The sequence below is a fragment of the Capricornis sumatraensis genome, chromosome 9, assembly GCF_032405125.1.
Source record: "Capricornis sumatraensis isolate serow.1 chromosome 9, serow.2, whole genome shotgun sequence".
NCBI lineage: Eukaryota > Metazoa > Chordata > Mammalia > Artiodactyla > Bovidae > Capricornis > Capricornis sumatraensis.
Genome location: NC_091077.1, coordinates 22,580,530 through 22,597,036, shown reverse-complemented (window position 1 = coordinate 22,597,036; position 16,507 = coordinate 22,580,530). Strand labels below are relative to the sequence as shown.

At 37.5% G+C, this 16,507-nt stretch overlaps 1 protein-coding gene across 1 annotated transcript in view; it reads right to left on the bottom strand.

The window, feature by feature from the left end:
• Nucleotides 1-16,507, bottom strand: part of MEIKIN (meiotic kinetochore factor) — a 147,479-nt gene that overhangs the window by 113,954 nt on the left and 17,018 nt on the right. Inside the window, exons 5-6 of the mRNA XM_068981024.1 lie at nucleotides 11,714-11,851; nucleotides 4,740-4,859 (exon numbers count right to left, since the gene is read on the bottom strand). Of these exons, the coding sequence (XP_068837125.1) occupies nucleotides 4,740-4,859; nucleotides 11,714-11,851 (258 nt within the window). The remainder of the gene's footprint in view (nucleotides 1-4,739; nucleotides 4,860-11,713; nucleotides 11,852-16,507) is intronic.

The window sequence follows — 16,507 nt, the reverse complement described above, 5'->3', positions numbered from 1 at the left end:
AATATCACTCATTATTAGAGAAATGCAAATCAAAACTACAATGAGGTATCACCTCACACCAGTCAGAATGGCCATCATCAAAAAGTCTACAAACAATAAATGCTGGAGAGAGAGTGGAGAAAAGGGAACACTCTTGCACTGTTGGTGGGAATGTAAATTGATATAGCCACTATGGAAGATGGTATGGAGACTGCTTAAAAAACTAGGCATAAAACCACCATATGACCCAACAATCCCACTCCTAGGCATAACACATGAAAAACACTCAATATCACTAATTATTGGCGGAATGAAAATCAAAACCACAATGAAGTATTACCTCACACCTGTTAAAATGGCTATCATGAAAAAGTATATCCAAAAAAATGTTGGAGAGAGTATGGAGAAAAGGAACCCCTCTACACTGTTGGTGGGAATGTAAATTGCCACAATTAAAATGTAGCCACTATAGAAAACAGTAGGTAGATTCCTCAAAAAACTTAAAATTGAGCTACATATGATCCTGCAATCCCATTCCTGGGTATATACCCAGAAAAGATGAAAATTCTAATTAAAAAAGATACATGCTATTGAAAAGCAGAGACATTACTTTGTCAACAAAGGTCCGTCTAGTCAAGGCTATGGTTTTTCCAGTAGTCATGTATGGATGTGAAAGTTGGACTATAAAGACAACGGAGCACCAAAGAATTGATACTTTTGAACCATGGTGTTGGAGAAGACTCTTGAGAGTCCCGTGGACTGCAAGGCGATCCAACCAGTCCATCCTAAAGGAGATCAGTCCTGGGTGTTTATTGGAAGGACTGATATTGAAGCTGAAACTCCAATACCTTGGGCACCTGATGGAAGTGCTGACTCATTTGAAAAGACCCTGATGCTGGGAAAGATTGAGGGCAGGAGAACGGGACGACAGAGGACGAGATGGTTGGATGCCATCACCGACTCAATGGACATGGGTTTGGGTGGACTCCAGGAGTTGGTGATGGACAGCGAGGCCTGGAGTGCTGAGATTCATGGGGTTGCAAATAGTTGGACACCACTGAGCGACTGAACTGATTCAGCCAATGGACATTTAGTCTGTTTCCTCTTTTTAGCTACCACGTAACTGTGGTACACAGAACTTTATGTATACTTACAAAGGCAATCTGAATGGTTAATCCCATGAAGTGAAATTAATGAATCAAAGACCTGTAATTTGGCAAAATTATCCTCCAAAAATATAAACCAAATGCAAGGTATGAGTGCCATTTTGTTATACCTTCACAAGCTCTGAATGTTACCAAGCTGAAAGGTATTTGCAATACAATCAGAGAAAAGTAAAAAAAAAAAAAAAAAAAAAAGATACACACATCCTAACATTCACAGGACCACTATTTATGATAGTCAAGACATGGAAACAACCCAAGTGCCTATCAACAGACGACTAGCTTAAGATGTAATATGTATGTGTGTGTATATACATACATACACACACACACAGATATATATAATGGAATATTACTCAGCCATAAAAAGAATGTAATATTGCCATGTGCAGCAACATGGATGGATCTAGAGAATATTATATTTAGTGAAGTAAGTCAGACAGAGAAAGACAAATATATGGCATCTCTTATATGTGGTATCTAAAAAATAATACAAATGAATCTATTTACAAAACAGAAAGAGACTCACAGACATAGAAAACAAACTTATGGCTATAAAAGGGGAAAGGGAAGAGGGACAGGGACAAATTCAGAGTATGGGATTAACAGAAATAAACTATCATACCTAAAATAGGTAAGTAACAAAGATTTACTCTATAGCATAGAGAATTATATTCAATATCTTGTAATAATATATAATGGAAAATAATCTGAAAAATACATATATACATAACACCTTACTGTATACCTGAAACTAACACAATATTGTAAATCAACTATACCTCAATTTAAAAAAGAAAGAAAATACACAGGGCTTTGTTCATTTGTGTAAAAGAAACACAAAAAAGATAAAGCATAAATTAAAGAGACTCCTTACCAAAAAGGGGTGGGTGGAAATGGGTAGAAAGAAGAGGACAAAAGCATCATGGTAGCAGTAGAAGAAGATAAAGCAATACTCTTCTGATAATATTTTTTTGTATAATTCTTAGAACCATATTAATGTTTCACATACCTTCAACAGCCCTCTCCCCCTGAATAAATAAACAAAACCAAACAGGAAGGGGGAATCAAAAACTGAATTCAACACTACCAAAGGAATGTATTAATTACTACATAACAATTGAATAATAATTTCAGTGAAAGTGGAGGAAAAGAACTAACCTACCTAATTTTGGAAAAGAGTCTGTTGATAGGACACTGTAATGCTAAAGACAAATAGAACCGTACATAAATGCTGTAGTAATCTACTAGTAAATGTATTTCTCACAGGGATCTGGGTTAACAAATCTGAAACTTCTCTGTGTGTATAATAGGATAAAGGAAGGAAGGGAGGGAGGGAGGAAGAGAGAGAGACAGACAAAGCAAGAAAGAAGTGGATTTTAACCCATAAAATAAATATCCATGAGTTCATACTGATATAAATAACTGAATAAATAAATGGCAGAAAATAGTTATTTTACAAAAATAAATTTCAATGAATAAATGTAACAGGTAACAGCAAAGTATTTATTGAAAATCACCATTACATGAACACCACAGTAAGAACTGTTGCAGTCAAGTGGATAAAAGTTTGAGGAGAAAGAGGACTTATGGAGTCATAAACTATCTTTTTTAAAAGGTATTTATTAATTACAGAGGGAAACTAGTAACTTTACAGTGGAGAAAACCAGATATCATATTAATATGACCAATAATAACATAAATGCACTAACATTAAGAATTCCTTAATACAACATCATTTCTGTGGTATTCTTATCAAAAATTGCATAATCTCTTTCTAATCATGAGAAAACACTAGACAAATTCAAATGGAGGGACATTCTACAAAATAACTGATCAGTAATCTTCAAAAGTATCAAGCTTACAAAAGACAAAGACTGAAGATCTGTCACAGTAGATTAAGGGAGAAATAATAATCTAATTTAACTTATATGCAGAGTACATCATCAGAAATGCTGGGCTGGAAGAAGCACAAGCTGGAATCAAGATTGCTGGGAGAAATATCAATAACCTTAGATATGCAGATGACACCACCTTTATGGCAACAAGTGAAGAGCTAAAGAGCCTCCTGATGAAAGTGAAGGAGGAGAGTGAAAAAGTTGGCTTAAAACTCAACATTCAGAAAACGAAGATCATGGCATCCAGTCCCATCACTTCATTGCAAATAGATGGGGAAACAGTGAAAACAGTAGCTGACTTTATTTTTCTGGGCTCCAAAATGACTGCAGATGGTGATTGCAGCCATGAAATTAAAAGACACTTACTCCTTGGAAGCAAAGTTATGACCAGTGTAGACAACATATTAAAAAGCAGAGATGTTACTTTGTCAACAAAGGTCCGTCTAGTCAAGACTAAGGTTTTTCCAGTGGTCACGTATGGATGTGAGAGATGAACTATAAAGAAAGCTGAGTGCTGAAGAGTTGATGCTTTTGAACTGTGGTGTTGAAGAAGACTCTTGAGAGTCCCTTGGACTGCAAGGAGATCCAACCAGTCCATCCTAAAGGAGATCAGTCCTGGGTGTTCATTGGAAGGACTGATGTTGAAGCTGAAACTTCAATACTTTGGCCACCTGATGTGAAGAGCTGACTCATTGGAAAAGACCCTGATGCTGGGAAAGATTGAGGGCAGAAGGAGAAAGGGACAACAGAGGATGAGATGGTTGGATGGCATCACCGACCCAGTGGACATGGGTTTGGGTAGACTCCGGAAGTTAGTAACAGACAGGGAGGCCTGGAGTGCTGCGGTTCATGAGGAGGAAAGAGTCAGACATGACTGAGCAGCTGAACTGAACTGAACAATCTAATGTAATGTAGGATCTGAGATAGGATCCTGAATCAAAGAAAAGACATTAGTGGAAAAACTGATGAAATGTGAATAAGGTCTGTAGCTAACAGTTTAACACCAATGTTAACTTCCTAATTATGACCATTGTATTATGCTGAAGAATTGATGCTTTTGAACTGTGGTGTTGGAGAAGATTCTTGAGAGTCCCTTGGACTGCAAGGAGATCCAACCAGTTCATCCTAAAGGAAATAAGTCCTGAATATTCACTGGAAGGACTGATGCTGAAGCTGAAACTCCAATACTTTGGCCACCTGATGCAAAGACCCTGATGCTAGGAAAGATTGAAAGCAGAAGAGAGGGGGACGACACAGGATGAGATGGTTGGATGGCATCACCAACTCAATGGACCTGAGTTTGAGCAAGCTCCAGGAGTTGGTGATAGACAGGGAAGCCAGGCGTGCTGCAGTCCATAGGGTCACAAAGTCGGACATGACTGAGCAACTGAACTGAACTGATTACGGTTATAGAAGATAACATTTCAGAAAGCTGGATGGGAGGTATATGGGAACCCTTTTTATTATTTTTGCAACTTTTCTGCAAGTATATTAATAAAATTCAAAATAAATGTTTTTAAAAAGTAAACCCATATATGCTTAAGTTACTTACTATTAGTCAGATACTATGTGTAGCCAAAAGTAATCCTAATTGATTAATTTAGCTAAAAAATCATTCAAGAGAAAAAATACTTTGCTTTTTCAATACTGACAAGGGTTTTTCCCTTTGTGACATGAGGAAAAAGAATGTGAAACTTACCTAAAATTGCAGAGAGATTTGAAAACTCAGGTACCTTCTCTATTGCTACTGCTTTACTTATGTCCAAAAGAGTAGAATTCTTACATGGCATGTTTTCTTCCAACATGGGACGCTCCCATTCTAAAAGAAGCAGGGAGAAATGGCACAAAATTTTGAACAGCACACAAGTGGCAGGTTACCTTTTTCTCCCCAGCTTAGGTTCCTAGCCCATACAAAGCTATGGTAATTGAAGAAAGTTTAGGTGAAGCATAAAAAAAAGCCTTGAGGACATCAGGATATTAAATAATCTTTGGGCTATAGCAATGCCCAAATACTCTTATTTCCTTTTCCCCACTTTTCCCATTATCCTCATATTATTATATGGCATATTTAGTTAGGCCGGTATTCATTGCAAACGTTATGATGATAAATTGTCATAAAAATGCTGTCTTTAACTCTTTTGGTATATATACAATGACCACCTCTTGTTTTTCCTGGAGCCAATAAAGTGTTGTTTGTTTAGATTTCTCTGTATTCTTCATCTATTTAATCCTAAACCCTACCAAACTGTATAAATCCATTCTATTTATTCCATTCTCTGATGTTCTAAAATTTCATATTGTTCTGTCTTGGTGTTTTTCATCTATGTGCTAGACACTGTATGGCCCTTTCAACCCAGAAATCATACTTCTTAGATCTAGAAACTGCTCTTGAGTTATATTTTTGCAATTTTCTTCCTCCTGTTTATTTCATTATCTTTTTCTGAGACTCCTATTATTTGATATAAGATTTCATATACTACTTCTCTAACTAATCTTTTTTCTCCTTTTTTCCCCTTCTGACTTTTTCCCCCTGGGAAATCTCAATTTATTTTCTAATCCTTCTACTGAGTTTTCCATTCTGCTATTGCATTTAATTTATTCTCTGAATATTCTCACTCCCTGTTTTTTTAAACAGCATCCTGTTCCTATTCAATGGATGCAATATACATATTTTTATCTCAAGGAAAACTTTTCCCTGCAGTATCTTTATTGTATTCCTATTTCTGTTTGGTTTCTTCTCTTATTTTTAATTTTACTGTGGTGGGAACACTTAACATGAGACCTACCCTCAAATTTGAGAGTACAATAGAGTATTGTTAACTATAGGCACAATGTTGTGCAACACATCTCTAGAACCTATTATTCATCTTGCATAACTAAAATACCTGTTGATTAGCAGCTCCCCACATCTCCTTCTCCTTGGGCCCTGGCAACCAACATTCTACTCTCAACTGCTATAAATCTAACTACTTTAGATATCTCATACAAGTGGAATCATACAGTATTTTTCTTCCTGTGACTGGCTTATTTCACTTGCCATAATGTCCTTGAAGTTCTTCTATAGTGTTGCATAGAGCAGGATATCCTTTTTAAAGGCTGAATAATATTCCATTGTATGCATATACCATATTTTCTTTATCTATTTATCCATCAACGGTCACTGGGCTATTGTGAAAAGTCTGCAATGTACATGGGAGTTCAAATATCTCTTCTAGATCCTGTCAGTAATTATTTTGAATAAATACCCAGAAGTGGGATTGCTGGATCACATATGTTACTTATATTTAAAATTTTTTGAGTAACTGCCATACTCTTTCATTGCAGCTTCACTATTTTACATTCCTATCAACAGCGTAAAAAAGGAAATTCAATTTCTCTACATCATTGCCAACACTTACCTTTTAAAAAAATAATAATAACCATCCTAATAGTTGTGAGGTGATATCTCACTGTGATCTTGATTTGCATTTCCCTGACGGTTAGTGAGTGATCTTTTCATATACCTGTTGGCCACGTGACTGTCTTCTCTGGGGGGAATATGTTTATTCAAGTTCTTTGTCATTTTTAAAAATCAAGGTATTTGGATTTTTTCCTATTGAATTGTGGGAGTTTCTGATATATTTTGGATATTAATCCCTTGTCAGATATGTGGTTTCTAAATATTCTCCCTTTTTATAGGTGTTTATAGGTTATTCACTTTGTCGTTTCTTGTGCTGTACAGAAGCTTTTCAGTTTTATCTAGGCCTACTTGTCTAATTTTGCTTCTGTTGCCTGTGCTTTGGTGTCACATCCAAGAAATACCTGCCAAGACCAACTGTCATGAAGCTTTTCCCCTATGTTTCTCCTAGGAGTTTTATAGTTTCTGGTCTCACATATAAGTTCTTACTATATTTTGAGCTGACTTTTTTGTATAAGGTAAGGGTCCAATTTCATTCTTTTGTATATGGCTATCCAGTTTTGTCAACATCATTTGTTGAAGAGACTATTTCTCCCACATTGTGTATTCTTGGCACTCTTGTTAAAGATCAAATGTCTTTATGGATTTAGTTCTGGGCCCTCTACTCTGTCCTACTGGTCTATATCTCTGCCTTTATTCCAGTACTATAATGTTATGTTTACTATAGCTTTGCAATATACTTGGAAATCAGTTGTTAATTTTCTATCCAGATGTTCTATCCATTATTAAAAGTAGGAGTATTAAAGTCTCCTACTATGACTGTATGCCTATTCCTACCCTTGGTTCTGCCAGTGTTTACCTTATACGTTAGGTGCTTTGATGTTGAGTGGATATTTATTCATAACTGTTGAGTGTTTTTGATGAATTGATCCTTTCATAATTATGCAACATTCTTGCTTGTCTCTTATAAAAGCTTCTGACTTAGTCTATTTTTTATCTGATATAAGTATAGCCCCTTGTGCTCTCTTTTGGTCACAATTTACATGGAGTGCCTTTCCCCACCCATTTACTTTCAGTCTATGTGTGCCCTTAAACCTTAAGTGAGTCTTTTGTAGAGAGCGTACAGTTGGATTATTTCTTCAACCCATTCAGCCACTCTTTGTCTTTTGATTGGGTTTAATTCATTTATATTTTTGATAGAGGAGGATTTACTATTACAATTTTGTTAACTGTTTTCTGTTTTATAGTTATTTTGCCCCTCTTCGCTATCTTGCTATGCTCCTCTGTCTTTCATTGATTCTTTTATATTGATATGCTTTGACTCCTTTCTATTTTTCTTTTATGTGTCTTCTATAGGTACTTTTTGTGTGTGGTTACCATGGGGCTTACATAAAACATAGTTTTAATAGTCTACTTTAAACTGATAACAATTTAACAAAAACTCTATGCTTTTACTTCACCCCTTAAACATGTTTTGCAGTACTGATGTTATAATTTACCACCTTTCATATGGTATATCCATTAACATATTTTTGTAATTATATTTAATATGTTTGCCTTTTAATTTTTATACTAGAATAAAGATTGATTTATATGTCACTGTTATAGTATCACTGCATTTGTCTATATACTTGCCAATGAGTTTTATACTCTCATATGCTTTCATATAGCTGTTTAGAGTCCTTTGTTCCAACTTGAAGAACTCCCTTTAGCACTTCTTGTAAGGCAGGGCTAGTGATGATTACCTCCTTCAGCTTTTGTTTGTTTGGACTTACCTTCTCTTCATTTCTTAAGGACAGTTTTGCAGGTTTGGGTATTATTGGTTGGAAGCTTCTTTCTTTCAGCACTTTGTCTATTTACTTCCACTCTCTTCTAGCCTGCAAGGTTTCTGCTGAGAAGTCCATAAACAGTCTAATGAGGTCTCACTGTATATATCAAGTTGCTTTTTAAATTGCTGCTTTCAAAGTGCTTTTTCTTTGACTATGTGCCCCCATATAAATTTCTTTGGTTCATCTTATTTGAGGTTTGTTGGGGTTCTCCAGATTTAGGAAGTTTTCAGCAACCATTTCTGTGAAGAAACCTTCTGGCCCTTTCCCTCTCCGTCCCTCCCTCCCCACTTCCCTTTTCCCCTTAGGACTCACAATGCATATACTGATCTGTTTTCTTGTGTTCTGTAAGTCTCAAACTTTCTTCATTCTTTTATATTATTTTTCCTTTTAGCTCCTGTGACTGGATAATTTCATATGACTTATTTTTGAATTTGCTGATTCTTCTGACTGATCTTTTACTGTTTTTTTTTTTTCTTAGTGCATTTATTGTTTTTCTCAGCTCTAAAATTTCTTTTTGGTTCTTTTTAAAAAATCTCTTTCTTAAAATTCTCACTTTTTCCATACATTGTTCTCCTGAGTTCTTTATGAACATTTGTTGAACATCTTTATGACAATCATTTAAAATTCTCTGTCAGGTAGTTCATATATTTCCATTTAATTAGAGTCACTTTCTGGAGCTTTATCTTATTCTCATATTTTGGACCATGTTTCTCTGTTTCTTCTTTCTCTTTAATCATTTGTGTTGGTGTCTGCACATTAGATAAAACAGCCAGCTTTCCCAGTCTGTAAACAGATAGGCCTCATACAGGAGAAGACCTTCATCAATCTTTCCAACCAGGATCTTCTCAAACCTTCTTGCTAGTTCAAACCAGAGTCTTTGTTTTCAGTGGCCACGAGGCATCTAGAATATAACAAGTCCTATCACTGCTCTAAGACAGATGAGACAAAAGCTAGTCCCTTGGGCAGCCCCAGAAATGTTGGAATGTTGAACACAGTCCAAATCTTCCCCTCCCCAAAGGGAAGCCAGGATCTAGTGAATGTTCTCATGCTAGGATAAACTGGTATCTTTGTTTCAGCACTCATCAGACTTAGAGAGTATGTCAGGTCCCACCAGCACTCTGAGGCAGACAAGTCAGTAGTCCATTCTTTGGTTATCCCCAAATAATTGAGAGCTTTTGGCACACGGTTCAGTCCTTTCCCTTCCTCCCCAGGGAAAATCTGGGAGCTGAAGGTTTCCTGCCAATTGTATGGTGCTGTATGGTGGATGTGAATTTGACGAAAGGGTGTCTTGAATTTTCCTACTTGCTTTGATGTGACCGGTTTCAAGCTTGCCTGGGGGTGCAGGAGTAACTCAACTAGTTTTGAGATTTCACACAAAGGGAAATCTCACAAAGGGAAATACACGGACACAAATTAGTCCATGTATCGTTGTTGAACTGGTATGTCCACAGGGTAAGGCAAGTCTACGGTTTACTACTCCAACACCTTACTGACTTACTACCATATTTTGCTGTTTTGACCTCTGCTTTATGTTAGAGAATTCATCAGAAGTCTGGTAGTCCTTGTCTTCTGCTCATATTTGAGAGGGGGCCCTAAATGGCTAAGTGGGATCTCTATGGCTTAGCTGGGGCTGGCCACATAGGCAACTTCACTGTAGGGTTCCTGTCAGTTTCACTGAAGCACTACTGAAATCAGTATCTTTTGATATTTTCTTTAGGGTTGCTCAGATTTCTCAGGAAAAAATCTTCCATTTTCCTGCCTGGAAGTTTCAGTTCTGGATGCTAGCATCCTAGAAGCTGAATAGAGAAATGGACTATTGGGTTAGGATGAGACTAAGCATTTGGTGAGCAGTCCCACAATTTGTACTATACATTTGCATTTAATTACCCCTTTCTTCATTCACTGACTTCCCTGGTAGCTCAGACAGTAAAGCGTCTGCGGGAGACCCGGGTTCAATCCCTGCGTTGGGAAGATCTCCTGGAGAAGGAAATGGCAACCCACTCCAGTATTCTTGCCTGAAGAATACCATGGATGGGGAAGCCTGGTAGGCTACAGTCCATGGGGTCGCAGAGTCGGATACAACTGAGCGACTTCACTTCACTTCACTTCACTTCTGCATTCACTACAGTATCTGAAGCAGTTGGCTTTTTCTATAAAATAAATAACACCGAAATCTCAGTGGCATAAAATGAAAGCATTTCTTTCTTACACCTGTCTACTATTTGGCTCAAGCAGCTCTGCTTCAGGCTATAGGTTGGCTAATCAACTGGGGCAGCTCTCTGAAGTCTGCAGTCTGCCCAGGGCTATCCTGCTCTGTATCTCTTATTCTGGAGTTCAATAATAGAGGTAGAAGCTAATTAGGATGTGCATATGGTCCCTGACTCACAATGGTTCAGCTTAAGAGTTTTTTCCATCATAAGTGGAAGAAGATTTGTATTTTCCTCATGATAGCAAAAGGATAGGGGGACAAAACCAATTATGTATGCACATATCAAAAGTTTGCTTCTGTTTCACTTACTGATATCCATGTTGCCCAAAGTCATATGGCCAACCCCAGAGCCAAAGAGTGAGAAAGCAAACTTCACCCACCATGAGGCTATGACAAGGTAAATGACAACATTTCAAAATACCATGGTATCCCTGCTATTAACAGTGCTTATTTCAGGGTCCCTCTGTTTCAAAACACCCCAAAGAATTAATTTCTAGGAAAGGAGAGAGAAATCACCATAATTTTTGTATTCTGGATACAGCTTTTTACAAGTATTTTACAAGCCACATTGAAAGCTTTTCTGGGATACTATAGTATTGTACAAACTAGCTTGTTTCAGGGGTATTCCCATTGTTGATTCAGGATTCAGCTTTTTCAAGTCCACTTTATCAGACCATTTGCCCTCTAGCTTTCCAAACTTTATGCTTTATTCTTTCTCATTCTCTTTACTCTTATGTGTTTATGTCTTTTTAAAAAAAGTCATTTTCTGCCATTGCACAAAATTGTGGAGGAAGGCATATGTTCAATCTGCATCATTAACCAAAGGCTGTTAATTATATATATGGCAAACATAAATAACTGATAGTTTGTAGAAAAAATTCAAGCAGGGAAATGGTCCAGTCAACCTCTGATTTACTGAAAAGTAAGAAAAGCATAGGAAATAAAAGATAACCCATAGTTCAAGGGAACAAATATACATATGTTATGTATAAAGCTGCTCAATATTAATAACTGGATATGTATTACATGTAAATGCTAATCTCTTCATCTTTTCCTGATCTGGGGGGTTTTATCTATAGTCCTATGTGACTGAGTGTGGAACACAATGGATACTGGGCAGAGAGGTTTTGGTGAGGAAGATAAGCATACCTTCTCAAAAGCAACATTATTCATTGCAGCATTTGTAGACAAAGGAGTAGTTTCGATGGAGGAGCAACTTAAGCTTGAAATTTTCTCACCTAAATAATCTGATCCTCTGAAGAGCTCAGGTGATGGGAAGCTACTTAAATTCTCTTCAGAACTCTTGTATTCTGTAGAAGAGTCTGTAAATGAATAACTTAGAAGAGAGCCAGAAATATCGTGCTGCAAACTTAGTCCTATAGAATAAACAAGCAAAAAGGGTAAAATGTTTCAACAGTAAACAGATTCAAAATCCTAAGAACTTAAACTTGTAGAAATATACATGCATTTGTATACTATTAATGTAAAATTACAGATAAAACTGAAATGGCATGCGATTGTATACAATCTTAAATTGTATGTGAATTTCAGTCTTAGAAAAGAAGTCTATTTTTGATATGAAGAAAATGCAATATAAACCCCTTCCATTGTTTTTCAAAGTTTTATAAATTTATTCCTTCCCTACTTTGGTTCAGTTATCATTCTTGACTCAAAAATACAAATTTTATCAAGTATACCTTAATAATAAATATAAATAAATAAAATGTACACCTAATTTTTCAAGTCCAAGTTTTATATATAAGTAACCCATTAACTGTAAGCTGACTAGCTGAGAAGAAGAAAGGATGATTCTAGTTATTCCACTTAAAAAACAATGAGCATGAACATAGATTCAAGGGAACATAGATCAAAGGAAGTGAACAGAGTCCAGAAATAGACTTACATGGATAAGAGTAATTTATTTTTGACCAAGATGGAAAGGCAATTCAATGGAGAAGGGATATTCTTTCAAACAAATTATGTTGGAACAACTGTATATCCACATGCAAAAGCAAAACCAAATAAAATAACTTGCACTCATATCTTCCATCATATAAAAATTAACTATAAATGCATCGTGATTCTAAATGCAAATCTTAAAACTACAAAACTTCTACAAAAAATAGAGAATAAAATCTTCATGACACTGAGTTAGGTAACAATTTCTTTAATGTAAAATTAAAGACTGATTCGTAAAACAAAAGCAGTGATAAACTGGGCTTCATCAAAGTTTAAACCTTCTATTTCAAAGAGACAAGCCACAGAGTAAGAGAAAACATTTGTAAATGGACTGGAATCCAAAATATAAAGAACTCTGAAAATTCAATAATAAGAAAACAAACATCTCAATAGGAAATTGGGGGAAATGTATGAACAGAAAAATCTCTCTAATTCAGAAGTCTTAAAGTCATCCCTGTGAGAGTAGACTAGAATGAAAATCTTTCTAATAAATGACAGGGATAGAACTTAGTATTTACTTGAAGAACCAGAAGGTCGAGTAAGAAAAGAGAAAATATACTCTACTATAGACAGTCAGCATTTATGAAACATTCCTAACATGATAAAACAGAGGTCAACACTAACAGAAACTGGTGGAGTGTGGGATAACAGATGAAAGGAGAGCATCACTCTTAAAACCCATTATCTTCTGCCCTGGAGTTGACTTATATCTATCTCTGCTCATTCATTACTTACCCGAGACTACTAACTCTTTATCCTTCCCACTTTGATCTCACCACATCTTTTTCTTTCGCTCCAACCGTCTCTTTAACGTTGACAACTGTTCCCAATGTGCCCACCTCCTCCAGCCACCAGTTCACCACTTAAATTGACTGACTCAAGCTACCATCCTTCTTCCCCGCTTCAGATGTCAGAGTCAGACTATTCCTCTGAGTATGTTTCTCTTCCCATACTTCAGCTGTCCCAGAGTGTCCTTCCCTGTCCTTGCTACTTTTCTCACCGTCTTCATCCTTCTCATTCTCGGTTGCTGCATCTCTCGTGCCTTCTACCTCTCAAAATTCTATGAATACCACTCTCAGGAGAGAAAATCCTTCCACCAAACTCCAGGACTCAAACTGGGCTCAGAAACTAGGAAAGCTCTGTACTCACCCCCTGGGTAACTTGGCAGAGAAAAGAATAAACAAATGTTCCTGACTATAATAATAGAAGGCTGCTCCTGGTGTCACAAGTAAGAAATGTAAATTCATTTTAAAATTATATTTATATCAAATTATACTATACATTTAAAAAAGTCAGTTCTACAAGCTTTTATCAAAAACTACCACCTCTTAAAGGAATTAAAAAAAAATTGTAACCTCTTGTCTCATAACTCCCTATCATAATGAGTCAACTGTTTTCAACCCCATTAACTCTATTGTTTTTATATGTTTATATTTATAAATTAAATGTATTCAATGATTCTGTTATTATAATTGCTTAAATATATTTACAGCTGAACCATGTACTATGAGCTCTATTATTTATGTTACATTTTTGCTATAAGTTCTTATTTTTCCTTTGAGTTATTGATTACCTAATTTTCAATTAGTTTTCTAAGTACCTATTTCAAATCAACTTTTTGCAAAAGTATAAATTTCCTCTCAATAATTTTTTTTTGAAAATGCCAGGTTATCTATCAGTTCTTTTTTTCCCTTCCTTTCTTCTTCCCTTCCTCTTTCTCCTCCTTTTTCTTTCCTTCCTTTTTTTCTTTTTTTAAAGTACTGCTACTGGAGATCTCAATACACTTGCTCAAATTGGGATTGATTGGCTGCTAGACGTGCTGCACAGGTTTCTTCCTGGGATTTCCCTTTACCATGATCCTAAGAAATTCTTTTATATATTTCATGATTTCTTCCTTATTGATTTCCTTTCTTGTTTTATTGGAATATCTTCTTCACTTCCTGAGAAAAGGTGCATACAAGACCTGTTTGAAAATTTCTTTATACTATCTTCTTATCTGAGTGATTGTTTTGCTGAGTACAGAATTCTAGGCAGTATATTAAAAAGACTGATGCAGTCTTTGGTGTTTGACAGATTTAAACCTCACTGTTCCAAGTTCCCCTTCTGTCCCATATCTGTACTAGTTGATGAGCCCTGGTGCTCCATATTCTGGCAACAATGGCAGGTTAAAGCCTCATCCCAGCCCCACTCTAACCACCTAAACATCCCAACCCAGTCTCCTTTCCCTACTCTCTCAAGCCATTTTCAGTCCTGTTCAGGAAGAGAGTCTCCTCTCTTGGTGGCCTCATTATATCAGTAATAAACTTTTTCACACCCTCTTGGTATGTGAGTGGCATCATTAATCTTGAAATTTAAAACAAATTTTTGGTGAGGATTTATCCTGTCTCTGCAAATCAGTTCTCTTCAGAAAAAGTGCACTTTTCCACCATGTTTTAGCCTCTAGAGTTGCTTCTGATATGTTCAATGTTATTCACATTCTTGATTGCTTATTTGCAATAGGTAATTTTTTTTAATCTGAAAAACTGAAGGATTTCTCTCTTTATCCTGAAGATTTTAAAATTATATGACATTGTGTCTTGCTATGGGTCTTTTTCATTCATTGCGATGGGCAGTTGGTGGGCTCTTTCAGTATGTACACTCATGAAGATAGCAGAGGAATAGGATGGGGAGACCACTTTCTCCCCCACAAATTCATCAAAAGAACATTTGAACTCTGAGTAAATTCCACAAAATTACTTCTGAATGCTGCCAGAGGACATCAGGCACCCAGAAAAGCAGCCCATTGTCTTAGAAAGGAGGTAGGAAAAAAAATATAAAAGATAAAAAGAGAGACAAAAGAGGTAGGGACAGAGATCCACCCCGGAAAGGGAGTCTTAAAAAAGAGAAGTTTCCAAACACCAGGAAACACTCTCACTGGCGAGTCTGTGGCGAGCCTTGGAACCTCAGAGGGCAACATAACTGGGAGGGAAAAAAATTAATAATTAAAACCCAAAGATTACATGCCCAACGGTAACTTCCACCAGAGAAGCAGCACAGATGCCCACATCCGCCACGAGCAAGTGGGGGCTGGACAGGGAGGCGCGGGCTGCATTGCTTAGAGTAAGAACCAGGCCTGAATGCCCCAAGGGCAATCTGAGGGAACTAACTTGAGATAGCAAACCAGACTGTGGGATAGCTATCCAGCAAAAAGCCCTAACCTAAGACACCACCAGGCCGGCTCACAGAACAAAGGACTGAGCGGAGCTAGCCGGCTGTGGACCGGCCCATCCCCCGCCGGAGACAGGCAGGCGAGGGCAGCCAGAGCCAGAAGTGGGTAATCACGGCCCCAGAGAGGCATCATCTACCAAACTGCAAGCAGGCTTCGTTGCTAACCAAGACTTCTTGGGATTCTGCACGGTCGACATCCGCCAGGAGAGCCACAGCCAGAGATCAACTCCTCAGAAGAGACACAAGGCACACCTGAGAAGGGGTGCCGGTTGTACACCCAGAAAACCAAGTGACAGGGACGGGGGAGGTGATAAGTCAAAGCAACCGTGCTCGCCAAGTTCCTGGTCACCTGAGCTGCTTGGACCTGGGAAGGGCACAAAATGTAGGCCCAACCGAGTCTGCACCTTTGTGGAGTTCCCGAGTACCTGAACCTGAGCGGCTTAGACCTGGGAAGTGCATACAACCCAGGGCCGGCCTCAGACAGTTCCCGGCAGGGCAACATAGAGCCTAAGCAGTGTAGACAGGGAAAGCACACACGCCGTGAGCGGGGGCAAACTCAGTGTGGCCGAGTCACTGTGAGCACACGCCAGTATTATTTGTGTGCAGTGTTCTTCCCTCCCCACAGCACAACTGAAAAAGTGAGCCTAAAAAAGTGTCCACCACAGCCCCCTTGTGTCAGGGCAGAAATTAGACACTGAAGAAACCACCAAACAGAAGAAGCTAAAACAAACAGGGAACTGCCTTGGATATGACAGGTACAATAGATTAAAACCCTGTATTTAGCACTGACTACATAGGAAGGAGCCTATAGATCTTGAGAAGTATAAGCTGGATCAAGGAACTATCTGAAAATGAACTGATCCCAC